Raw genomic sequence first — 25,903 nt, 5'->3', positions numbered from 1 at the left:
TCCAGAGGTGGTTGGTGAGCTTTTATGCTGCGGGGCATACATATGACCAGGCTACTGATGTCTGCGTCACAGTATGCCGGGCCAGTAACCTTCACTGTACTGATCAGGAGTTGGCTACAATGGAATGTCTCCCAGCTCTTCAGGACTGGTAAGTACAGCTCTCCCTGTTCTGTCGGGGCTGAGCAGCTGGGCATTCCCTGAGAGGTCGATTTGGGGGCCCCCTCGCCTGCCTATCTTCTCTCCCCTGTCCCTATCTTCCCTCCCTCCCCCCTTCAGGGGAGAATGCTGCATGTGACTGCTGAGCGGTGTGTGTGCCGATATATAGGGGCTCTCTGTGGGCTCTCAGCTGACATGGGGGGGCCTGGCTGAATGACAGTGGTCCTGGGGCCTGTATGGTATGCCCCTGAAAGGTGCCTGTGAGGGTCTGCTGGGAATGGTGCAGCGCTGTGGCTTTGCAGGGGATTTTTTATTTCTACCTCATGGCGATGTTTGGTGGCCATTTTAGGTGTGGGCAGAGCAGGCTGACTGTTTGGGCTTCAGTGGCCATTTTCTATGGGATTCCTATTTAAGGCACTGGCGGACATTTTCAGGAAGCCTGAACATATTTCAGTGTTCCCTGACGGCAGCATGGCTCATGTGCTCTCACAGCCTTTTTCCTGTGTTTCTTGTCTGTGTACTGGACGCTGAGCGGCCATTTTATTGAAGCCTGAGCATTTTTTCTGATCGTTTTAGCGATCGTTCCAGCGGTTATCACAACTCAGTTTTTGGTTTTCTCTGTACCTGGGCGCACTCAGGGACTACAGGCACCACTCGTGGACAGCGCAGAACTCCCCAGGGTGGTGAGCCCGGCGGGAATGAGCCCCTCAGTCAGCAGCAGCAGGGAGGGTGGGACTCTCACTGTCCTAAGTCCCCTTCGGGTGGCAGACAGGATAGGGTCAGCATGGCTCAGAATCTAGTGTTTCTCCTCTCGTCTTCCAGGACAGCCTCTGAGACACAGGGCTCCTCCCTGTGCAGCCGCAAACCGGGAAATGTCTCACTGCCTGTGATTAGTCAGCTTCCTGGCGGGATCAAGCATGTGAGATTTCGAACACGCCGGGGCCCATCTCTAGTAAGGTGTCCTAAAACACGCCTAATCTGCTCTGCAAAAAAATAAAGTAGAATTCCAGGGACCACCTAACACGGGGATCTCCAAAATATGGCCCTCCAGCTGTTGTGGAACTACACGTCCCATGATGCTTTGTAAAACTCTGACATATATAGATATGATGGGAATTGTAGTTTCTGAACAACTGGAGGGCCGTAATTTGGAGACCCCTGACACCGGCTAGTCAAAATTGGTGTAAGGAGGGGGAAGGGAGCATTTTTAGGAATAGATGGTGGCTTGAATTCCACTTTAAGGCTAGGTTCACACTTCAACGTTTGGCTGAGAGTGGGGGAATTGCAGTAAAAACGCACTGCTTTCCTGAAATGTGCGGGAATCGCTTGGTCAAAAATACTTTGAAAAGGTGCATGGCAGCCCGTTCATTTTGATAAGCTGCCGTGCCCACGCAAATGCGGCATGCACAAAATGCATAGATGATACACGATGCAGCACCAATTCTGCTGTAAGGATAGAGACTTTAAAGTGATTGCAAACCCCTGATTGTCACTTTTACCTATAGGTAAGCCTAGAATAAGTCTTACCTACAGGTAGTGGAAATATCTCCTAAACAAACCATTTGGGAGAGATTTACCTTGTAGTGCGCCGATAACATAGTTGGCGCACGCGGTGTGAAGAAACCGTTTCTTCACTCACAAGTGCCATGACTGATGGCCCCGAAAGGAAGAAGGGCGAAGATGGATGCGGTCACCAACTGGGACAGCGTAGGCTTCATTTGCATGTAAGTGGCACATAATGGGCTGGTACGCAATGCATACTAGCCCATTATGCTTTTACTTTACAAGGGTGAAAAATAGGAAGTAAAACCCATCAGGATTTACTTCTTCTTTTATGCACTGTCACTTTGTAAAATGTGTTGCGGTGGAGGGCCATAAACTGTTTATTTTATTTTCATTACCTGATAAAAAGTTCAAATGCAGAAATTCTAGTGAACTCAAAGGGTGGCAGTTTTCAAGAATTGTGCCAAACTGTATTTGAAGTGTGTAATCTGCTTGTATATTGCTTAATTTCACACAGATGTGATACCATCTACTAAATGATTTCTGTGCAAATGTTTGTATGCTTTACAGCTGTAAAATGTTAAAGTATAACTTAGGTGAAGCTTTTTTTATTAAGTTTTTGGACAGAATAGAGAACTTTGTTTTTATTGCTGTCTGTGTCCCCTTTAAAGGAGTTCACCCTCTCTGTTTGTCCTGTTTACTGTTATCACTGAAAGTGGGGGAAAAAAGTTTAAAGTTTGGGTTGTCACCAGAACAGGAATAGAGGGAAATTCTTCCAAAATGGACACTAGTTTTGGTGTCAATCAGGGATTCCCTCCCTTCAGGGGAATTTCTTTGTGCTTCTGTTTCGACTATGGGACAGGAAGTGAAGGGAAATCTCCTCAATGGAGCAAAATGAAAAAAAATATATATATATATATATATATTGACGGGGCTTATAACCATCCGTTACCTCTGTCCAAAGAAAAGGTTTGCCTTTAGTTCTATTCTCTCAAAATTGCACACGTTCCCGATGCGGAAGGCAAATGCGCTGCTCTTTAGCAGACATGCAGGGGTGCCGATAATTCTTCATGGCACCCCCATGCATTGGCAAAACGCCTGCAAAATAATTATAGTTAGTAATAATTGTATTTTTAAAATTGCATAAAAAAAATTGCACAAATTGCAGTAGCTCAAGAACAAAATATAATTCTGATTGAGTGTAATCTGTACTGTAGAGTAAATGTGTTTTTATTAATATTGTACTTTTTTTACTTCTATGTTATGTTCCCAAGGCTTCATTCACAGCATGCAGGTGCATGCATGCTTTGGTGAATCAGGTTTAGCGCAGCCCATTCATTCATTTTAATAAGCTGTTCTTTGATGTGAAAATTACTCCAAAGATATGCAAGCACCTTTTTTTTTTTTTTACTTGTGCCACACCAAAACACATGGGGTTTGATTTATTAAAACTGGAGAGTGAAAAATCTGGTGCATCTCTGCATAGAAACAAGTTAGCTCGTAGATTTTATTGTCAAAGCAAAACCACCTCCCGCCTGCGCTATAGCCAGTTGACGGTAGCAATAGATGTCCTCTTGTGCATGAGCTGCCTACGCGCTCTGTGATCAGTGAGACGGTGAGACTTGGCTGATCACAGATCGGAGGATTACCTGGTCCCTCCCCACGTGATCAGCTGTCAGCCAATGACAGCTGATCATGTGATGTAAACAGAAGATCAGTAATTGGCTTCTGACAGAGGGACATCGGTCCCAAACAGGGAGAGACACTGCTACTATGCAGTGGCCCCTACAGGTGCATATCAGTGCCATCTGCAAGTGCCCACCAGTGCCACCTATCAGTGTCCATCAATGCTGCCAATCAGTGCTGCTCTTACTTGCCACCCATCAGTGCCACCTTATCATTGTCCATCAGTGAAGCCTATCAGTGCTGCCTCATAAGTGCACATGAATGAAGGAGAAAAATTACCTGTTTTCAAATTTTATAGCAAATTATGAAGCGTTTATTTATTTTTTTTCCAAAATGTTTGGCCCTTTTTTTTTTTTTTTTTGCAAAAAAATAAAAAACCCAGCAGTGATTAAAGAAACCAAAAGAAAGCTGCCCAGTAAGCAAGTGGTTAATTGAATAAGTTGAAATTAGAAGCTGATTGGCTACCATGCACAGCTGCACCAGTTTTAGTAAATCTCCCCCATGGCACTTTGACACCCCTTTCACACCAGGGCGTTTTGCAGGCGCTATAGCGTAAGAAATAGCACCTGCAATCTGCCCTAAAGAAGCTGCACCATTGTGTGTAGTGTGAAAGCCCCGAGGGCGTTCACACTACAGCGGTGCGCTGGCAGGACTTCAGAAAAAGTCCTGCCAGCAGCTTCTTTGGAGCGGTGAAGGAGTGGTGTGTTTACCTCTCCTCCACCGCTGCTCCCCATTGAAATCTATGGGGCAGCGCTGTAATACCGCCGGCAAAACGCCGCCATTGCCGGCGGTTTTAACCCTTTCGCGGCCGCTAGTGGGGGTAAAAGCACCCCGCTAGTGGCCAAAATGCGCCGCAAATCTTTTTTAAATTTTTAGCGGCGTTTTACCGCTGACGCAATGGGCGGTGTAGTGTGAAAGGTGTGGTCTTAAAGCATGCCTTTATATGAGAGTTCACACGCATGTTAGCAATGTGCGTTGAGTTGCCACTAGGAATTTATGACACTGTCATGCAGCTGCAAAAGCGATGCACATTTTTTTGTGCCTGGCGGAAATATGTGCAGTTGCATGTGTATCAACATCTATATCCATGGGCTTGTATTGTGTATTGTCTTTTTTTATTTATTTTTAATTTTTTTCAAATATCATTTTATTGATATTTTTAAAAGGTAATTGTACACAGCCCATGCATTGTATTTCACTTGCAGTATTATGGCAAACATTCAGCTGGTACATACGTAGTGTTATTTCAAAGCAATCTAGTTAGTGGTTATAGATGCTCGACAACTTGCTGAAAGTATTTGACATTGAGAATAGTCTGCCATCGACTGTCTCCAGTGCCAAAGAAAATCGGGGGGGCTGGTCGAGAAGAGAGGTTGACATATGAAATGGAGAGCAGGAAAAAAGAATAGAGAAGAAAGAGGGGGGGGAGGGGGCAGAGACGGGTGTCCGTCTCTCGGCTCAGGGCGGATCCTCATGGTGAAGCCACTCCCCCCAGACCATGTTGTGCATTTCCAACCTATCTTGCAGTCTGGCTGTCATCCTTTTCCATGTTTTCCAAATCTTTGATTCTTGCATACACGTCTTCCAGGGGGGGGGGGGGGGGGGGGGGCTGTTTGTCGCTTCCAGTGGAGCGCTATTAGGCATCTTGCCGCTGTAATTATGTGTCTCAGTAATTTTTTGGAGGGCTTAGAGATCCATAGGGGCGAGACTCCTAGTAGAAAAATTTTTTGGGGACGGGGATCTGGGTCCCCAGGAGACGTGTCAGCAGAAGCTGGTTGTCCTTCAAAAATGGTGCTATTTTGGGGCAATCCCAGTATATATGGAGGAGGGTACCTCTGTCACCACGGCAGCGCCAACATTTGTCTGAGCTAGTTTGATATATGGCATGTAGCACATCTGGGGTCATGTACTAAAAGTACAGAATTTTGTATGCATTTCCGGGATCTCCTCTCGCAGCGCCCTCACCCATCGGAGCATATATCCGTGTTTGCCCTGACTGGTTATAGAGTGGGCGTTGAGCAGCTGGTAGATATCAAATATCAAGCCTCGACGTGCTGTTCCTTCCATAACAATGCTCTCGAAGGGGGATGGCGCCGAGAACCGGAGGCCTGGAGTTATGGACTGGGCGTAGTGCCGTATTTGCAGATAGCCATAAAACACCTGGCGAGTTGTTTGGAGTTGGATGAAGGATAACAATTTACGGGATCTAGGGTCAATCAGGTGACCGAAGTGAAAGAGGCCCCGTGTGATCCAAGGAAGAGACATCTGACGCGTAAGGCCAGCTGGTAAGTCAGGATTATACAGAAAGGAGGTTAGAGGTGATTGCTCCGAGCCTAGCTTATAGGTCCGTGAGAGCTTGCGCCAGAGAGATTTAAGTAGGGACCTCGATCCCAGGAGTCTTTCTGGGTCTATCTCTGCCTTTGCACTCCAGAGCAAATTGTTTGGGTGTGTGGGAGCCAGCCAAATCTTCTCTAATTCCGTCCATTTATTAAACGATTTCTGGGGGAACCAAGAGGTCGGGGAACGCTAGTCCCCCGTCCTGGCGAGAGGCCACCATCGCCGAGCGAGGTATCCTATGCTTCTTATCGTTCCAGACAAAGCCCATCAGATACTGTCGCTATCCTGCCTAGAAGGCAAATATGGTGTGCTTTCCATCTATGTAAGAGGTCCCTTATGTGTTTGAAGGGGGGGGGGGGGAGTTAGGGACGAATACGACGGAGTGATTTGGACCCTTAGGTATTTAAGGGCTGTGGTCTTCCAGTGGTATGGGAAGCATTGCTGTAGGTGTTGTCTTTCTGCGTCAGGTAAGTTAAGAGCGCCTCTGATTTGGACGTATTGATTATATACCCAGATAGGACTTTGTATTTATCCAATTCAACATGCAGGTTGGGCAGTGATATTCTGGGCTGGGTGAGGGTAAGAATGATGTCGTCTACGAATCATGCCAATTTGAATTCCCGCCCCCTGACCATCACCACGCATATGTCAGGGTTCTGCAGATGGATGCCGCCAGTGGCTCCGCGCAGAGAGCAAATAGCAAAGGGGATAATGGGCACCCTTGACGGGTCCCATTGGTTACTGAAAAAATCCAGGAAAGGGCAAAGAGTCTTGACCTGGGTTGTGGGATTTGTGTACAGATGTTGAATGGCTCGCATAAAAGGACCCTGGAATCCGATGTGCCTTTTTTTTTAAATCAGAGAAAGTTTATTAAATAACAAAGTACAACTTGCAGCTTACATCTCAAGCATAGATTCTTGTCACAGCACATAAACTTATTCACCTCTACAAAAGAAATATTCAAGCTTTTTTTTCACAACTTCTCATGCCATATCGTCCCAACCACCTTAGATATTGACACCGTGTATCCTAGCTGTGCCTCGATTCATCCATACAAAATTGCCTACAGTGGGTGTCTTAACAGTTAGTGCCCCCCCCAACTCAAATCTCTCTTCCCATGCTTTTATCTCAGCAGTCTGTCCATGACCAGATCGACCAGAGAAAGGCCGGGAGTATCCAACCAGAGTCCCCAGAGTTTCTCAAACCCTCTTTGTCCCCCTCTATGTTGAAAAATATACTTTTCCATCCTAATGGTGTCCCCCATTTGGGCAATCCACTCCCCCAGTGCCGGAGGTTCGGTCGCTTTCCAATGCCAAAGAATCGTCTTTCGTGCTTGGAACAGGGCCCTGGCCATGGCCTGTCTACTATTGTTCCCCATGGAAACGTCGTCTAGGATCCCGAGTAGACACGGTTTCGGGTCTGAGGGTATGGTAGTCTGAAACACTCTGTTAATAGTGTCCAGTACCCCTGTCCAGAATAGGTGCAGTTTGGGGCATCTCCACAGCAGGTGGATCTAATCCCCGTAATCTCTCGCGTTTCTGGGTCAGCCTGAGTCCTGTCCCACCCCCATCCTAAACATTCTGTCAGGAGTATAGTGTACTCTGAGCACAATATATAATTGGGATAGCCGCTGGGCCACATTTACCGAACAATATTGTACTGCCTGTAGTGCCTCCTCCCATTGCTCATCCTCAAATGTACCAAAATCCCTCTTCCATTTAGTTAGTGCCGTCTGCGGAGAGCCTCCGAGGCAAGCAGTAAGGACCATAGAGTAAGTTCTAGAGATAAAGCCCTGGAACTGTGATACGTTAGCCATAGATCGGAAGATCGGGGTCGGTGAAAGAGTCCACGGGGTCCCCCCAGCCTGCGCCTTCACTGCATGTTGAAGTTGTAGGTAGTAGAAGAGCATGGACTGTGGGAGGTGAAATCTCTCCCTCAAATCGGGGAAGGGAGTAAGCCTCCCTGCTGTAAAGATTTGTCCCAAATGCGTAACCCCATATCTCTTCCACCGAGCGCCACAATCCAGCAATAGTAGCTCCTCACAGTGCCTATTCTCCCATATTGGGCTGTACTCAGTGAAGCTCTCCACCCCCTGCAGTTGTCGAAGTTTATTCCAGATTTTCTGCATAAGAGCGTAAGTGGGTAATCGTTTGTTTGATTTTTGCGTAAGCCAACGCCTCCATACCCGAGGGTACATCGCCATGGCCAGAAGCCAAGCACATCAGGGCGCTAATTGGTTCCAAGCAGATCACTTAATCACTCCTTGATTTTTTTTTCCTGCCTTGACTATCGCAACTCTCTCCTTAATGGCCTACCCTTACGCAGGCTATCCCCCCTTCAGTCTATTATAAATGCTGCTGCTGCTAGACTAATACACCTCACTAACCGATCTATGACTGCTGCCAATCCCTTCACTAGCTTCCCCTACCTCACCGTATAAAATTCAAAATACTAACCACAACATACAAGTCCATCCACAAAATTGCGTATAAACAAGGCCAATGACAATCGCCCCCAGCTAAATCACTGACCTCATCTGCAGATATCGCACAAATTGCCCCCTCCGCTCCTCCCAGGATCTCCTGCTCCCTTGTTACCTCCTCTCATGCTCGCCTTCAGGACTTCTCCAGAGCCTCTCCCATCCTCTGTAACTCCCTGCCCCAGTATATCCGATCAGCCCCTAACCTGCCCACCATTAGGAGATCCCTGAAAACTCACTTATTCAGGGAAGCCTATCCCACGCCCACCTAACAACTGTCCCCAAGCCACCCCCATCAAATCATTCCCTGCATCTATAACCTTTTATACCACCACCCCTCCCTTTTAGAATGTAAGTTGCATGAGCAGGGCCCTCCCGTCCCTTCTGTATTGAACTGTACTGTAATTGTGCTGTCCACCCCTCTACATTGTAAAGTGCTGCGTAAACTGTTGGCGCTATATGAATCGAGTATAATAATAATAAAAAATCACGGACTGCATTGATTCCCAAAAGTAGTTTCTGTACTACTTTTGGCGATTTTCAATAGAATCCACACAGATGTCTCTGAAATCGCCCCTGAAGTGGGACTGACATGTGGGAATGAAATGTTGCGAGTTCGGCTGTCAGTGTGAACCTAGGCTAAATGCTACATTGCAAGTAGCAATTCCAAAAGTGAAGGTTAGTAAGCCACTTAGGATACACTGTCCCAAACGAAACAAAAGATCTGACTGAAGTTTCACTTTAAATAAAATTCAGATTCTCGCTGTTTTATCTGACACTTGTGATTCAACTGTGCAAACCTGCTGGGGTAACTAAATTATGTGTTTAATTTTCTCTATGCAGATATATCATTTGGGTCCTATGTTAAACCAACATCATCAACAATTGTATTTCTTTTCCTATGAAGCTCACACAGAAGTAAACTACTTTGTTCATAAGTGAAAGGTTTTGAGCTTGGTACTACCCGGGGCTGTGCTGGCAAACCAGGAACTCTACTCATTGTTCAATGAGCTGAAGTGTTTAACCCTTTCACTGCCAAGTGCATACACCATAAAGACCTACAGAAGTGCCTGCAGGTGGCCAAGTCCATACGGCATACGTACGTCATTTCTCCCTGTGCTATAAGCTTATGGTCACTTCAATGACAATAAACTTACATCGGAATTGTACAGCAGACTCTGTTGAACAATTCTAAAAATCTGATCAGCCAATTACAACCGGCTGATCAAAGTTATTAACTCCTAATGTGACCGTCCCCTGCCACTCCCCGCTGCTCCCTTTCATCTTAAACTGCCTCCCTTTCCTCTCCTATCCCCTTCTTCCCCCCTCCCCCTCCACTGGATCCCCGCAGCGAACATCATTAGGCGGCATCCTTCCTCTGCTGCTCCGGCCGGCTTCAGGTGCTACATGGGGTTGGGGGGATCCAGATGTGTCCCCCTGCTGTTCAGATCACCCCCCCAACTGCCCCGCACCCCGATCCATGGCCTCTACAAACGGCATCTCTGTTTCCCCTCCCGTCATCTGCAGCTTTTCCCTGTACAGATCTCCATGAGCTGCCAGGCTGGGGAGAGGGGGGGGGGGGTGAAATTCGGGTTGGGAGGCGCTCCCCCCTACATTCAGTGTACCTTTACAAGGATGCACAGGTGTTCCCTGCGTCTGTGCAGGCAGCCCCATCGATGGAATGTAGCACCTGCACGAACAGAGCCATTGCTCCCAATTTTACATCCATGTAGGTCCGCATGCATGTCCCTGAGCTCACACTGCCTGTGTTTGGGGTTATGTACCCACACCCACATGGGTATCAGATTAACATCAATGGGACTGCCTGTACGGGGATGAATGGAACACCACTGCATCCCTGTGTGGGTAAACATGGACCTCTGTGGGCATACACTTTAGTATGCCACATGTGAATGATGCTTTAGTACCAATTTAGCAGGAATTTTGTTATGTTGTGTTTATGTGCACTATTAATGATTTTAGTGTATTTTTAGAGAAAATATTGTTTTGATAAACATTTGCGCAAATATCGTGCTGTCTTAAAAATCAGTAGCACCTTCTTTTTATTCTACTGGCCATATACTTTCAGAAAATGTATTGTTTGGGGGGTCCTTTACAAATTCTGAAATCTGTAAGTAAAAAAGGAAAACCCAGATTTTCTAAAACTTTTGCGTACCTCTGATTTTCACTATTTCTCAAAAAGGCGCAATTTAAAATTTACAAATAATTATTTATTAACTTAATACAGGTTAAGCTTTTATATTTAGTAGGGATTTAGTAGCAATTTTGTAAAATTATCTGTGTTTTTATCTGCTAATAATGGTTTTAGTGTATTTTTTACAAATATATTGGTTTGTAAAAAAAAAAAAAAATTGAATTGTAAAAAGAGCAAATGCCTGTAGTCTGCCTAAAAAGAAGCTCATCTACTTTTTTGAGTTTTTGGCATTTTTTCAAGCATTTTGCTTCAGGTGACAAAACGCTCACATGTGCACAGGTGCCATTGAAATGAAGGGGATTTTGCTTGTTGGGTGTTTTTCAGGCATTTTACAAGCCTTTTATAAACTGAAAATGCTCAGGTGTGAATGCAGTCTCAACGTATCCAGATCCCATGAAAGGCGCCTAAGCCTTTTATGGCACAGTGAAAGAAAAGGTAGTGCAGTGATGAACTCCTCTGTCACTCAGCTTTCCCTTCCTATCAGCATGTTTCTTATCAGAATGTGCACTGATTAGCTCTTTGTACTGCTCCTTCATTTGACACTTCAACTCTTCTATACAGGGACTGCCAAAAGCCTTATACCAGGTCAAATTTAGTACTTACACTGCTTATATTTTTAACAATGTATTTAATTATAATAATGATTATAGAGTCTCCAAAATGTGTAACTTTTTTCTTATCTGCCTAGATTAAGGGCCAACTCACATTATGTGTGATGACCAATGTTTTACTGCATTGTAAAATGCAGATCACTGCAAGGACACACAGAATAGTTTCATAGTTTCATAGTTAGTAAGGTTGAATAAAGACACCAGTCCATCCAGTTCAACCTGAGCGAGTGTCTACCCCTTTGCCTGTACATTGCACACTCACATTGGTGCCCACAATCTAAGGTCCCCATTTATATACTAGGGCCAATTTTGGACAGAAGCCAATTAACCTACCTGCATGTCTTTGGAGTGTGGGAGGAAGCCGGAGTACCCGGAGGAAACCCATGCAGGCACAGGGAGAACATGCAAACTCCAGGCAGGTAGTGTCGTGGTTGGGATTTGAACCAGCAACCCTTCTTACTGCTAGGTGAGAGTGCTACCCACTACACCACTGTGCCACCCAGAATATTATTATTGTCTTCTGTGTATCCTATTTACACGGCAAAGCAGCGCAGACATTTTATTGCAGCGTGCTGTACAGAATCGCAAGTCTGTATACAGCAGTGCATCGCACAGCTATACAGTAGCATGAATAAAGTGTACTTTCGTTAAAAGAAAAAAAAAAGAAAAAATGTGTGATGCACTAACTTATGCACAATACCGCCCCCTACTGCAGACAGGTAAAGAGCTGCGGCTTGCTCTTTGGCAGCTGTTCATGCAGTGTGAATGGGCCTTTATGTTAGGCAGCTTCAGACTGGTATAATTGTACGTTTACACCCCATTCACACTTGTGCGACAAATCGTATCCCATGTTTTCCAATGATAACCATTCATATATGTGCAACCTAAAGTTGCAGCAAAGTCAAAGTTGTTCATGCACTACTTTGGTCTGACTTTCATGCAATTCGAGGGTCATAGACTTCAATGTTAATCCTCAAAAGTTGCATGAAAGTCGTACCCAAATGTTTTACATGCAACAGTGGGTCCGACTTTGCAGTGGGACAACAAGCTACATTCAAGTCGCACCCATCCAAAGTTGTACCAAAGGTTAGAGGTCGACCGATATGGGTTTTTCTCTGGCCGATGCCGATATTTAGAAATCGTGGCGGCCGATATATGATGCCGATTTTCTTGGGCCGATATGTTAGGCCGATTTATTTATTTTTTCCTTTTTTTCCCCTTCATCTCATACAATGTAAGTTGGACACCTTTCACACTGGGGCGTTTTTCAGGCGATTTTGGGCTAAAAATAGCACCTGTAAATTGCCTTCTAAACGGCTCCCCTGCAGTCTGTGCGAAAGCCCGTGTGCTTTCACAATGAGGAGATGCACTGGCAGGACGTTTAAAAAAAATAAATAAAAAAATAAATAAATCCTGCAAGCAGCATCTTTGGAGCGGTGTAAACCGCTCCTCCACCACTCCTGCCCATTGCAGCCGAATAGCGGGGCTAAAATGACGGTAAATCGCTGGTAAAACTTGCAGCGTTTTACCGTCAACGCCTGCCCGATCCAGTGTGAAAGCAGCCTTAATAAGTGATGCAGAAACTTTTTTACACATTTATTAAACAAAACAAACCTCCAATCAGTTCACGTGTATGTATAATTTAGATTAAAAAAAAAACTATTTATTAAATACACAAAAACAGGTATTCAAAACTTTTATACAAAAAAAAAAAAAAAAAAGTGTTAACTTGCGTTTGAAAGACCTCTGCGCAAATACCGCCTCACATAAAATATTGCAACAACCGCTATTTTATTCCCTAGGGTTTCTGCTAAAAAAATATATATAATTTTTGGGGCTTCTGCGTGATTTTCTAGCAGAAAATACTGGATTTTTACTTGTAAGCAACAAGTGTCAGAAAAGATTTAGTCTTTAAATGGTTAAACTGAGAACTTCTACACAGGGAGTTCAGCCCAATGAAGAAGAAACATTTTATCTTTTCTTGGCAGCCTGCCCAGAGAGGAGGAAAGTCCTTCACTGATGTCTTCAGGCAACTTACATTGACTTCTATTACAGAAGTCTTTTGCAAGTTGTGCTGAACATGTAATCGGCTTTTTTATCAGCACAATCTGCCGATGCCGATTAATTAAAAAAATGCCAAATATCGGACGATATATCGGTCGACCTCTACCAAAGGTACACTCTAAAGTCCTGCAACTTTTGGAGCTGTACAAGTGTGAATGGTGCCTAAAGCCTTGTACACACGATCGGATTGTTGGCCAACAGAGCTTTAGACTTTTGTCCGAAGGGTGTGTGCCGGGAACTTTTCTTGCATACTAAAGGCACACAGTGGTCGGCCAACAAACATGAACAAAGTGACGTACTACGTGGAATTTCAGCTCTTGAGCGCCACCCTTTGGGCACCTTCTGCTAATGTCATGTTTGGTGAGCATTGATTCTGAACATGCGTGTTTGTACTTTGGACTTTGTGTGACTGACTTGTGTACAGACAATACGAAAATCTGACAACAGACCGTTGTCCGCCAAAAATTTACTAGCCTACCATCAAAAAGTTGTTCAACAATTGTCTGATGAAAAATATTAATGGTCAGATTTTAGGCAGTCTGTCATCACACAATTGCCAGATGAAAATCCGATCGTGTGTACGAGGCTTTACACTATGCTCCGAGGATCCACTTGATGCACTGTCCACAAATATACTTGGTTGATTTACTAAAATTGGAGAGTGCAAAATCGGATGCAGCTGTGCTTGGTAGCCAATAGGCTTCTAACTTCAAAAGCCTGTAAGCTGATTGGTTTCTATGCAGATCTGCCCCAGATTTTGCACTCTGGTTTTAGTCAACCCCTTGGAGTCCAGACATTTAACTGATTTGTTATCCGAATGTAAAATCTGTAATTGTTACTAATTAGATTGCTTTATATTGTTCTTCAACACTTCATTATATAAATAATGCCTATAAATGTGTCTTGTGTTTCTGTTTTAGTGTCTGCTTTTATCAGTACATTGACTCCAAAGTTCTATGTTGCTCTTACTGGCACATCATCCCTGATATCTGGACTAATACTGGTATGTATTGTAAGTTATTGTGTACAATATGGCCTGAGTTTAAAGTCGTACACTTGTACATATTTAAAAAAAATATAGTCCAATGAATATTCAAACATATGAAGAAAAAATTCAAGAGAAAAAAACGATATCCAACTTGAATCCACTTCAATCACCACTGTGAGATGTTATACGAAAGGTGAATCCACCACCCTTGTAGATGAGCCTCTTACCTCACTGCCAAGACACCTGTATTACCAGTAGGTCTCGCCACGCATTTTTCCCTCTCTGAGGATGAAGAAAACATGCCTAGGCACTAGGTCTGTGTGCTTTTACTTCCTGAATGCATGCTGTGGGGATTGGAAATCTATCAACCTATCTATCTATCCATCCGAATAAGAGGCAATGGAGACAGTAGCTGATGTGTGGTGAGACCTACTGGTAATGCAACGGTCATGGCAGTGAGGTGAGAGGCTCATCTACAAGGGCGGTGGATTCACGTTTTGTATAACATGTCACAGTGGTGATTGAAGTGGATTCAAGTTGGATAGCTTTTTTTCTTGATTTTTATTTTTTCATATGTTTAAATATTCATTGGACTATTTATTGCACGTATTTTTGTGTTTATATATTGTGTTCATTTCTTTGAGAGTTGCGCTACATTTTTTGGTATTTATTTAGTATAGTATTGGTATTTATTTAGTATAGTATGTTTATAATCATTTATGGGTGTCAGCCAGCAACTTTTCTAGCACAAATTTTAGCACTTATTTTTGTTGTGGTTCACATATTATTGGATTGCGCAGATTGAATTCTGAAACACTTGTACATACTACTTCCTCCTTCAGTTGCATTTTCTTGAACCCATTCAGCATTTATTTCCAACTAAACATAGACATGGATGAGACATTTTCTGATTATAGCTCATCACAGGTTGAACAAAATTATATTTAATCGAAATTTTCAACAAAGACAAAAATAGCCATTTCCGTCTCTCTGTCCCCCAATGCGTCTGCACTGAGAACCGAGCAATCGAACACTGATGATCACTTGGTTTTCAGAGATCCTTGAGCAGAGAGCTGCAGACTGTCAGTCACAGCTCTCTGCTCTTCCCTTCCTCGCTCACTAGAGCAATGGGCTGTGGAGGGGCAGGGGCAGCCAGCTCAGGCTCTCAGCGGTTCGCCAAGAGGCTGAGCGGGGTGTCAGTCCAGGCACCTGGCTGATCCAGACTTTATTTTCTGGGTGCCTGGACTGACATTTGTGACTTCAGCAGAGAGCGGACTCCAGCACGCTCTCTGGTGAAAAGGAGTCACAGTGCAAAATGAACTGCACTCCTGTCATCCACAGGAGAAGTACAGTCAAACTAGCTTTGGCTGGACTTCTCCTTTTAAGGGTCAAGTCTTTGCTCTTGCTATCATGTTTTAGAGACTGTTGACTTCTTATTCTTTGATTTAAGGATAAGTGCACTCCAAAACAACATTATACCTTTTCTTTTCCTACATCAGGGGACACAGAGCCATAGTAGTTACTATGTGGGTTAATAGGCCAACTTTAGGTGATGGACACTGGAACGCCCTAAGACCAGAAGTGCGCTCCCTATATAACCCCTCCCACTACTGGGAGTACCTCCAGTTTTTTTGGCCAGTGTCTAAGGTGTTGGTCACGAGTAAAGATGTGCTGTGCTTAGCTCCACTAACGCAGTCCTTGCTGGGGCTAGCCATGCTGAACGGATCTGGCCAGAGTGTCTTTTAGTGGGCCTAAGGAATGGTACCCGGCCTCGTGTCCGACGGTTTTGCTAGCGAATGCTTCTCTTTTTAGAGAGCTGGAACCTGGGATCCAGTACTTTTTGGTATTAGGTCCATAAAGTTTTTACTAACAGGGATAACTGCATCAGACACTGGCTACACGTGGAGGAAGTTTTTAAAAGAGCACTGTGTGTGTTGCTGCTGGCTGTGGAGGGACACATGAGCAGAGGTGGCTTACTTCAGGTTTGGTGACACAGGCATTCCCCTTTGACGCATTATTACTTTACCAGGCTAGGCATTAATAGCAGATTTGTAGTGCTGGACTATACCCTAGCAGTGTACATTCTTTTTGGTAGTGCGTCTGCTTTGGCTTCAGGCTATGAGTGGAAGAGGGACCAGGAACTCCTCAAAGGGTTCTAGGGGCTCAACAGTTTCACAACAAGCTAAATCCATCTCCAAAAGAATGTCATCCTCCTCTGAGAGTGATGTGTCAAGGGAGACTGATGTTGCAGCAGCACTTGACACTTCAGTCCCTATATATATCACACAGGAGGTTTTTTCTTCTACCATTTGTAATTTGGAAAAGAAGATTGATGCTATGATCACTCTATATAGTGGGTCTAAACGTAGCAGATCCCCCATCCAGTGCTCAGGACCCTCATATTGAGGTGCAAGGAGGAGGGTATCGGGAAGATCTTCGAAGAGATTTGGAAGATACTAATGTATCCTCTTCCGAGGAACCTAATATAGAGGGAGCAGCATCACAAGACAGGTTGCTGATACACTCTCTTAGTAAATTGGTTCGTTCAACCTTTTTGCTGCCCATTTTATCCTCCCAGAAAATGTTCTACACTATATCCTATGGAGGAAGAGTTCTATAAGAAATAGGGGGTTCCAGCAATTGATGCTGCAATCGCCTCAGTGAACAAGAGTCTCATCTGTCCGGTGGATAATGCACTGATGTTGGTAAAAGTTGGAACTTCTTTCTAAAAGCAATATGTCTTTAGCAAGTTCAGTAGCGCATCCGGTTCTTGTGGAAATTGGTGTATCTCAGTCCGTCAAGGAACAGTTTGTGGAGATACTTAAGATTCTGCCTGATCAGCAGGCCCAGCAATGGGCTGGTGTATCAGACACACTATGTTTCACAGTAGACACTATGAAGGATTCTAGTGCATTTTTGCAGAGTCCTGTGGCTGAAAAATTGGTCAGCCGAAGCACTGTGTAAGAAACTCTTGGCCAGTTTCCCCTTTCATGGTGAACGGCTATTTGGGGACGATTTGGATAAATACATCCAAATGATCTCTAATGGGAAAAGCTCTCTTTTACCAGTAAAGAAGAAGTTTAAACATTTCTCCTTTTAAGCGTGCTTCCTCACCTGTGCCAGGGGCATCAGCTTCTAGGCAGTCTCGATGGCCTCCACCATCAGGTTCAAGGGGAAGACCCCAAGGGCAGCACCAGGGTCAAAAGAGGTCTTGGGGCAGAAAGCGCACAAAACAGAATGCTAAAGCCTCCTTATGAAGGGGCACCCCAGATGGGTGGCTTCCTCAATTTCTCTGGGTTACAAACTAGAGTTCTGAGAGTTTCCATCTCCTCGTTTTTCTAAGATCAAACGTTCCCAGGGATCCAGAGAAAAATAAGTCTCTCTCTTTCTAGCTCTGGACCATCTTTTATCCCAGTTGGTGATATCAGAGGTTCCCTTGGAGGAACAGGGCACAGGTTTTTATTCAAACCTTTTCACGGTTCCAAAACCAAATGGAGAGGTAAGACCCATTCTAGATCTCAAAGATCTGAATTGCCACTTAAATATCCGGTCCTTTTGCATGGAATCAAACCGAGCGGTTGTTTCCATCTTTCAAGGAGGGGAGTTTTTAGCATTGATCAATATCAAGGTTGCATATCTCCACGTGCCAATATTTCCCCCTCACGAGAAATTTCTACGCTTCAAGATAGAAAATCCTAATTTTCAGTTTGTGGCCCTGCCATTCGGTCTAGCCCCCCCACTGCGGGTGTTCTCAAAAATTCTGACACCTCCTTTAGCCAGATTAAGGGCTCAGGGCATAACGGTCCTAGCCTATTTAGACAATCTACTTTTAATAGATCATTCAGTCTCTGGTCTAAATCAAAGTTTAATCACAGCTGTAAACTACCTGGAATCTCTGGGTTGGATACTCAACCTAGAAAAATCCTCCTTAAAACCATCAAGGAGATTACAGTACTTGGGGCTGGTCATAAATAATGTACAGAAAAAGGTATTCTGACCCCAGACAAGAATCAGTTCCATTATAGGACTAATTCAACTGGTCAAAGCAAAGAAAAATCCTTCCATTCGGCTGTGTATGAGATTGCTAGGGAAAATGGTGGCCTCCTTCGAGGCCATCCCTTACACGCAGTTTCACTCAAGACTGCTAAAAAACACCACCTTGTCTGTCTGGAACAAGAAAGCTCATGCTTTGAATTTTCCAATATGCTTATCCCCCCATGTACGTCAGAGCCTAAATTGGTGGTTGATATCCAGCAACCTACAAAAGGGGAAATCGTTTCTACCAGTGTCTTGGAAAATGGTGACAATGGATGCCAGCCTTCTAGGCTGAGGAGCAGTCCTGGAAGAGGATTCTGTCCAGGTGAGATGGTCCAAGTCAGAAAGGACCTTGCCCATCAACATTTTGGAGATTCGGGCAGTGCGTCGGGCCCTAGAGTCTTGGACGCTCAGGCTATGGGATTGTCCTGTCAGGATTCAATCCGATAATGTCACGGCTGTGGCTTACATCAATCACCAGGGGGGCATGAGAAGTTGTGCAGCCCAGAAAGAGGTGAATCATGTTCTAGCCTGGGAAGAAAACAACATTCCTTACCTATTGGCGATTTTTCATTCCAGGAATCGAAAATTGGCAGGCAGACTACTTGCGTCGCCAACAGTTATTTCCGGGGGATTTTTCTTCCAAGCAATATGACAGAGATGGGGTATTCTGGACGTGGATCTGTCCGCGTCCAGATTCAGCAACAAAGTCAACAACTTTGTGTCAAGAACAAGGAATCTGCTGGCATGAGGAACAGACTCATTAGTCTGCATTTCCTCCAGTTCTGCTACTTCCGCGCCTTCTCTGCGGGATCAAGCAGGAACGAAAGGAGGTGATTCTGGTGGCCCAGAAGATCTTGGTTTGCTGATATCGTAAAGATGGTGGTAGGAGTCCCTTAGACTCTGCCATTGTGGCCAGACCTTCTCGCACAAGGTCCGGTATTCCATCCTACCTTACAGACGCTAAATTTAATGGTTTGGCTATTGAAACCCACATTCTAAAGGACCGTGGGTTATCCCCTTCAGGAGTGTCTCCTTTGGTTAATGCCAGGAAGCCGGCTTCCAGAATCCTTTACTACAGTGTCTGGAAGGCATATGTTTCTTGGTGTGGATCCAGGGGTTGGCATTCCAGAAAGTATGTCATAGGTAGGATCCTTCATTTCCTGCGAATGGGATTATAAATGAAGCTGGCCTTGAGTACTATCAAGGGCCAGATCTCGGCCTTGTCAGTGTTTTTTTTTTTTTCAACGGGCTCTTGCTTCTCAGTCTCTGGTGCGTAGTTTTATTTAGAGGGTAACACGGATTAATCCCCCTATCAAGGCACCTCTAAATCCTTGTATGGGTACATTGTACCCCATACTCATTCACATAGGGTGGGGGGCCGGTATCCGGGGGCCCCCTTATTAAAGGGGGCTCCCGGATTCCGATAAGCCCCCCTCCCGCAGACCCCGACAACCAACGGCCAGGGTTGTCGGGAAGAGGCCCTTGTCCTCATAAACATGGGGACAAGGTGCTTTGGGGTGGGGGGGGGCCGCGCGGCCCCCCCTTCCCCAAGGCACCCCCCCATGTTGAGGGCACGCGGCCTGGTACGGCTCAGGAGGGGGGGGGGCGCACGCTCCTCCCCACCCCCTTTCCTGGCCGGCCAGGTAGCGTGCTCGGATAAGGGTCTGGTATGAATTTGGGGGGGGGCCCCACGCCGTTTTTTCGGCGTAGGGAGTTCCCCCTTGGAATTCATACCAGACCTAAGGGCCTGGTATGCTCTCGGAGGGGGAACCCACGCCAATTTTTTTTCATAAATTTGGCGTGGAGTGCCCTCTTGAGAGCTGATAATTCTGTCAGAGTCGCCTCCGTATAAACGGAGATCCGACTTGGAGGCGACCTCCATTGAAATCAATGGGTACCGGTCGCCTACAAGTCGGATTCAAGTAGTACAGGAACCTTTTCTGAAGTCGGAGCGACTTCAGTAGTTATTGCATTAGTGCATTAAGACGGCTCTCATTCACTTACATTGCTTTTTAAATGTTGTCCGACCTGAGGCGACTAGGGGCGACCTGAAGTCGGATCGGAGTTGCCCCTGTGTGAACGGACCCTTAGGGTGTGCCAGAGTCCATCACCTAAAGGGGGCCTATTAACCCACATGGTAACTACTATGGCTATGTGTCCCCTACTGTACATAAAAAAAAAATAAAAAAAAGGATTTTACAGGTAAGCTGTTTTAAAAATCCTGTTTTCCCCCCTTTGTCCTGATCTAACTGATCCCACCCTCCACAGATGCAGACTTACCAAGATCTGATCTGTTGTATCCCAGATTCGCAAGATTGCCACCTGTTGTCAGTTTATACTTGCTCCTTTTTTTTTTATGTTTACAGACTTTTATAAAATAGAGACATGACAAAGAAATGTCACAGCGTACTGTGAATGTACACAAAAATAGAATAGCAAAAACCATTAGGCCCCTTACACACTTGCAGGCTCCATTAGATTCCCTGCTGAGCAGGTAGACAGTTGGTCTGTGTCCACTCCGCTTATGCGTAGCGGACACAGACACAGCCCGCTTTTCTCTATGTAAACATACTGTTTGTCTGTTTATACCCAGCTGCCATCCGATCCTGTCCGCCAGATGGATGGGGGACCAGATCTCATCCATCAGTTTTTAGTGAATAGGATGTCGGCATGTTGTTGACATCTGCTGCTCTATAGAGGAGACTGGAGGTTGCAGTCAGGTTCACCTGAAAAAGTGATAGGCCGACCCAATTTGTCCGCCTGTGCGAAAAAGGCCCTTAAGGTCACATACAGTTTATAACAGCTGTGATAAATATAATAGAAATACAATTCCAAAGAGAAATACAACATGGGGGGGGGGGGGTGTTATTTACTAAAGGCAAATCCACTTTGCACTACAAGTGCACCTGGAAATGCAGTCGCTGTAGATCTGAGGGGGACATGCAAGGAAAATAAAAAAACAGCATTTTTGCTTGTACATGATTGGATAATAAAATCAGAAGAGCTTCCCCTCAGCTCTAAAGCGACTGCACTTCCAAATGCACATGCAGTGCAAAGTGGATTTGCCTTTACTAAATCAGCCCCAGAGGGTAACAATTTTCATCTCAAGTGAAGTGAGAATTGTCATATACTTACGAAATTCACATACAGACAAGAAGGCATACAATATAAAATGAACATTTGACCATCCTGCTGCAGAAATGATACATTTTTAGAATTTCAAAAAAGTTCTTGAAAAAGAAATTTGGAGTCATTAGGTGCATTAGCTAACATGACTGGTGGGCAAACATCCAGGGGTATTCCTTGTATCGGAAGGTTAGGGAGGGTAGGAGAAGGAGAGGGGTGTGTCTATATAGCAGGAATGATTTACGGGTAGAACAGCGGAATGACATCCGTGATGAGACAAGGGGGGAGGTGGAGTCCCTATGGGTGGAACTCCAAAGGGTGGAAGTAAGTGGGAAATTACTAGTGGGGGTTAGAGGCCCCCTAACCTGAGGGAAGAGGTGAAGTTGGATCTCCTTCCACAATTAGAAATGGCAGCAAGACAGGGAAATTTCATCAAAATTGGAATGCTTTAGGAATATATTAAATAGGGATGCACTGAAATTTCGTCCACCGAAACATATCGGCCAAAAATAATGCTTTTGGCATTGCCGATAATGGGGGCGCGCCCCCCCCAGTGCTACCCATCGTGGGGGCATCCTCCCTCCTCCTCTCCTCCCTCCCGATAGAGTGGCGATCTCTGTGAGTCACGGAGCTGAATTGCCTGGGTGGCTGCAGTAACAATGTCCCGCCTCCTGTGACAGACGGCACACTGATCCAATGGCGGGGCATTGAATCAGCGTGACATGATTACAGGAGGCGGGACTTTGTTACTGCAACCACCCAGGCAATTCAATTCACAGCTCCAGGAAACACGAAGATTGCCGTTCTAATCTGGGCACGGGTGAGGCTGCATCCAGACACTGGCAAGCTGCATATGACGAGCATTGGCAGGCTGCATCTGAGGGGAACTGGCAGGCTGCGTCTGAGGGGAACTGGCAGGCTGACTATCTCCTGTATCAGATGGTTAGAGACTAGGGACATGATACAAGAGATGGTTGGAGACTGCGCACTGAATTTTCTTGAACTTTTCTCGCACCAAAGGTTGCAATAATGGCCAGTGATGATTTCATATTAATTTAAATTGATGATATTAATTAAAAAGTCAAATATAATACAACTGTATATAAAAATATAAATATTTTTTTAAAAACGTTATTTTCTGCCTAGTGTATTTTTCATTTTCAGTATCGGTTTCTGCACAAAGGTTAAATCTGGGTGGCTGAGCCCAAAAGTAAAATGTCATATAAAGGACAAAAAAAATTGCCTTTATTAAGTAAAAGCGGAGGGGGTCAGTGTCAGCATTCAATCAATACAAGGAATTCAATGTGAGGTGTAAAAACGCAATTAGGGCGGCTAAAAAATAATATGAGAGACATAGTGGAGTAAAGCAAAAATAATCCCAAGAAGTTTTTAAAATATAAGGTGAGGATGGAACACATAGGCCCCATAAAGGGACGAGTGCCGTCCGATTACAAGCAGTGAGAATCTCCTGTTTACTTGGTGGCCTGTGTAATAGGAAGTCCCATCTCCTGGGAAGAGATCTGAGATTCTCACTGTATGTAATCTGTCGGTGCTCATCCCACCCCCCTCCCTGTCCCCTTTCGGCTGAAGATGGGCATCGATCAGACTGCACTGATGGCAATGATGAGGCTGCTGCACTGATGGCAATGTGGAGGCTGCTGCATTAATGACACTTGAGAGGCTGCAGATGGGCACTGACCCTTATTTGGCTTCAAAGTTCCTTATTTAAAATGTAAGTTTGTTTTTTTCCTGAAACTTCCCTCATAAAATTAATGTGCGTGTTATACGCCAATAAATACGGTATTTGAGGGGATGATAAGGGACCATATCCAGGAATTTTCTGATGAAAACAGTATCATTAGCAGTAATCAGCATGGGTTTACGAAAGGTCGCTCTTGCTAAACCAACCTATTAACATTCTACGAGGCAGTGAGCTGCCATCTGGACAAAGGTAGGCCGGTGAATGTGTTGTATCTGGATTTTGAAAAAGCATTTTATACAGTCCCCAACAAATTCTTAATCTACAAGTTGAGGTCTGTAGGCAAGAACCATAGGGTCTCTACCTGGATAGAAAATTGGCTATGAGGGTGGGTCCAAAGGGTTGCGATAAATAACATGTACTTAGAGTGGTTCCTGGGACCAATTCTGTTTTATTTATTTATAAATGATATAGAGGACAGGATAAATAGCTTGATCTCAGTGTTTGCTAACAACACAAAAATATCACATGGCAATAACAACACAGCAGGATATAGAAACTTTACAAGAGGACTTGTAGAGCCAGCAGAATATTAGCATGTATTAAAAAGGGAATTTACTCCAGAGATGCCACTTTATAAAACTCTGGTTCAGCCACATCTGGAGTATTCTGTCTAGTTCTGGTCACCAATCCTCAGAAAGGATGTGCTGGAGCAAGCCCAAAGAAGGGCTATTAAATTAATATGGGAACTGGAGGACCTCAATTATGAGGAATGTGGGGTATCCGGCGCTACCTAATATTAGAAATAAGTGCCACCCTTCTTTCCACTACACACAATATTACCACAAGACGGTAAATTATTCGTTATAAATTTGTTGAAAGCAATCAAATTTTTATCCCTATTGTGGGGTCACCAGTATGTTATTTGTATATTGAAATCATATCCCCTCTCAAGCGTCTCTTCTCCAGAGAAAATAAGTTCAGTGCCTGCAACCTTTCCTCATAAATAATATCCTCCAGACCCTTTATTAGCTTTGTTGCCCTTCTTTGTACTCGCTTCATTTTCAGTACATCCTTCCTGAGGACTGGTGCCCAGCACTGGACGGCATACACCAGGTGCGGCCGGACCATGGTCTTGTAGAGTGGGAGAATTATCGTTTTATCTATGGAGTTGATCCCCTATTTAATGCATGCCGATATTCTGTTTGCTTTGTTAGCCGCAGCTTGGCATTGCATGCCATTACTGAGCCTATCATCTACTAGAACCCCCAGGTCCTTTTCCATCCTTGATTCCCCCAGAGGTTCTCCCCCCATTGTATAGATTGCATTCATATTTTTGCCACCCAAATGCATTAGTTTACCTTTTTCTACATTGAATCTCATGTACCTTATTTTGTACATTAAACGTTTATGGGGAACTGTGTCAAATGCTTTTGCAAAATCCAGATACACCACGTCTACTGGCCTTCCTTTATCTAGATGGCAACTCACCTCCTCGTAGAAGGTTAGTAGATTGGTTTGGCAAGAACGAGTCTTCATGAATCCATGCTGATTACTGCTAATGATACTGTTCTCATTACTAAAATCTTAATCTTAATGTACACTATAGTCCCTGATCCCCTCCAAGAGTTTACATACTATTGATGTTAGGCTAACTGGTCTGTAATTCCCAGGGATGTATTTTGGGCCCTTTTTAAATATTGGTGCTACATTGGCTTTTCTCCAAGCAGCTGGTACCATTTCAGTCAGTAGACTGTCGGTAAAAATTAGGAACAATGATCTGGCAATTACTTGATCAAGTTCCCTAAGTACCCTTGGGTGCAAGCCATCTGGTTCCGGTGATGTATTAATGTTAAGTTTCCTAAGTCTAATTTTAATTCTGTCCTCTGTTAGGCTGCTTTCACACTGGGGCGGTATTCAGGCGTTACAGCGCTAAAAATAGCGCCTGTGTAGCGCCTGAAAAAAACCGGCCCCTTTCTCTCCAGTGTGAAAGCCGGAGGGCTTTCACACTGGAGCGATGCGCTGGCAGGACGGTGAAAAAAGTCCTGCTAGCCGCATCTTTGGAGCGGTGAAGGAGCGGTGTATTCACCGCTCCTATACCGCTCCTACCCATTGAAATCAATGGGACACCGCGGCAATACCGCCGGAAAAGCGCCGCTGCAGCGGCGCTTTGCGGGCGGGTTTAACCATTTTTCGGCCGCTAGTGGGGGTTAAAACCACCCTGCTAGCGCCTGCAGACCGCCGCTAAAACAACGGTAAAGCGCCGCTAAAAATAGCGGCACTTTACCGTCGACGCCGCTCCCGCTGCAGTGTGAAAGCAGCCTTAACCATGGAGGTGCTTCCTGTGATGTGTCATGAGGATAAACACTGCAGTTTTGTTTACTGAAGCTCTCCGATTCCCTTGTGAAGACTGAGGAGAAGATGGCAGATACCTCTGCCATCTCCCCATCCTTTGTAACCAGATGTCCTTCATATGGGGCCAATTTGGTCTTTCCCTTTTTTACTGTTTACATACTTAAAGAATTTCTTGGGATTTTTTTTGCTCTCCTCCGCTATGTGTCTTTCATGTTCTATCTTAGCCGTCCTTATTGCACCCTTACATATCTTGTTGTATTCTTAATAAATTCTGAATGCTGATGATGATTCTGCAACCTTGTATTTTTTGAAGGCCTTCTCCTTTGCTTTTATAGGCATTTTTACGTTGGAGTTAAGCCACCCAGGACTTTTGTTTTGAATGTATTACTCAATGGGATGCTAATGCTCTTAAAGCAAACCCATCTCTCCTCCGTGTTCTTTGTTCCTAAAATTTTATCCCAATTTATGCCTTCTATTAAGGTTTGTAGTTTAGGGAAGTTTGCTCTTTTGAAATTTAGCGTCTTTGTATTCCCTTTATGTTTCTTGCTTGTTTGATTTATACGGAAGGTTGAACACTGGATGGACTGTTGTCTTTATTCAACTTGCCAACTATGTTACATGCAAATTAGCAATAGTCACTTCATGA

The 25,903-nt window shown here is 44.6% G+C and overlaps 1 protein-coding gene across 3 annotated transcripts in view; it reads left to right on the top strand.

The window, feature by feature from the left end:
- The window catches only part of ST7L (suppression of tumorigenicity 7 like), a 266,896-nt gene that overhangs the window by 14,607 nt on the left and 226,386 nt on the right, over window positions 1–25,903 (top strand). For all 3 annotated transcript variants that reach the window (XR_013274492.1, XM_077481541.1, XM_077481540.1), the window contains exon 2: window positions 13,972–14,054. Coding sequence is in view for 2 of the 3 variants with exons in the window: in XM_077481541.1 (XP_077337667.1) it covers window positions 13,972–14,054 (83 nt within the window). In the remaining variant the exon portion in view is untranslated. The remainder of the gene's footprint in view (window positions 1–13,971; window positions 14,055–25,903) is intronic.

Source organism: Lithobates pipiens, unplaced genomic scaffold, assembly GCF_037356315.1.
Source record: "Lithobates pipiens isolate NorthernLeopardFrog02 unplaced genomic scaffold, aLitPip1_a1.2 Scaffold_16, whole genome shotgun sequence".
In the NCBI taxonomy this organism is placed as follows: domain Eukaryota; kingdom Metazoa; phylum Chordata; class Amphibia; order Anura; family Ranidae; genus Lithobates; species Lithobates pipiens.
This window is presented reverse-complemented; position numbering and strand designations above follow the sequence as displayed.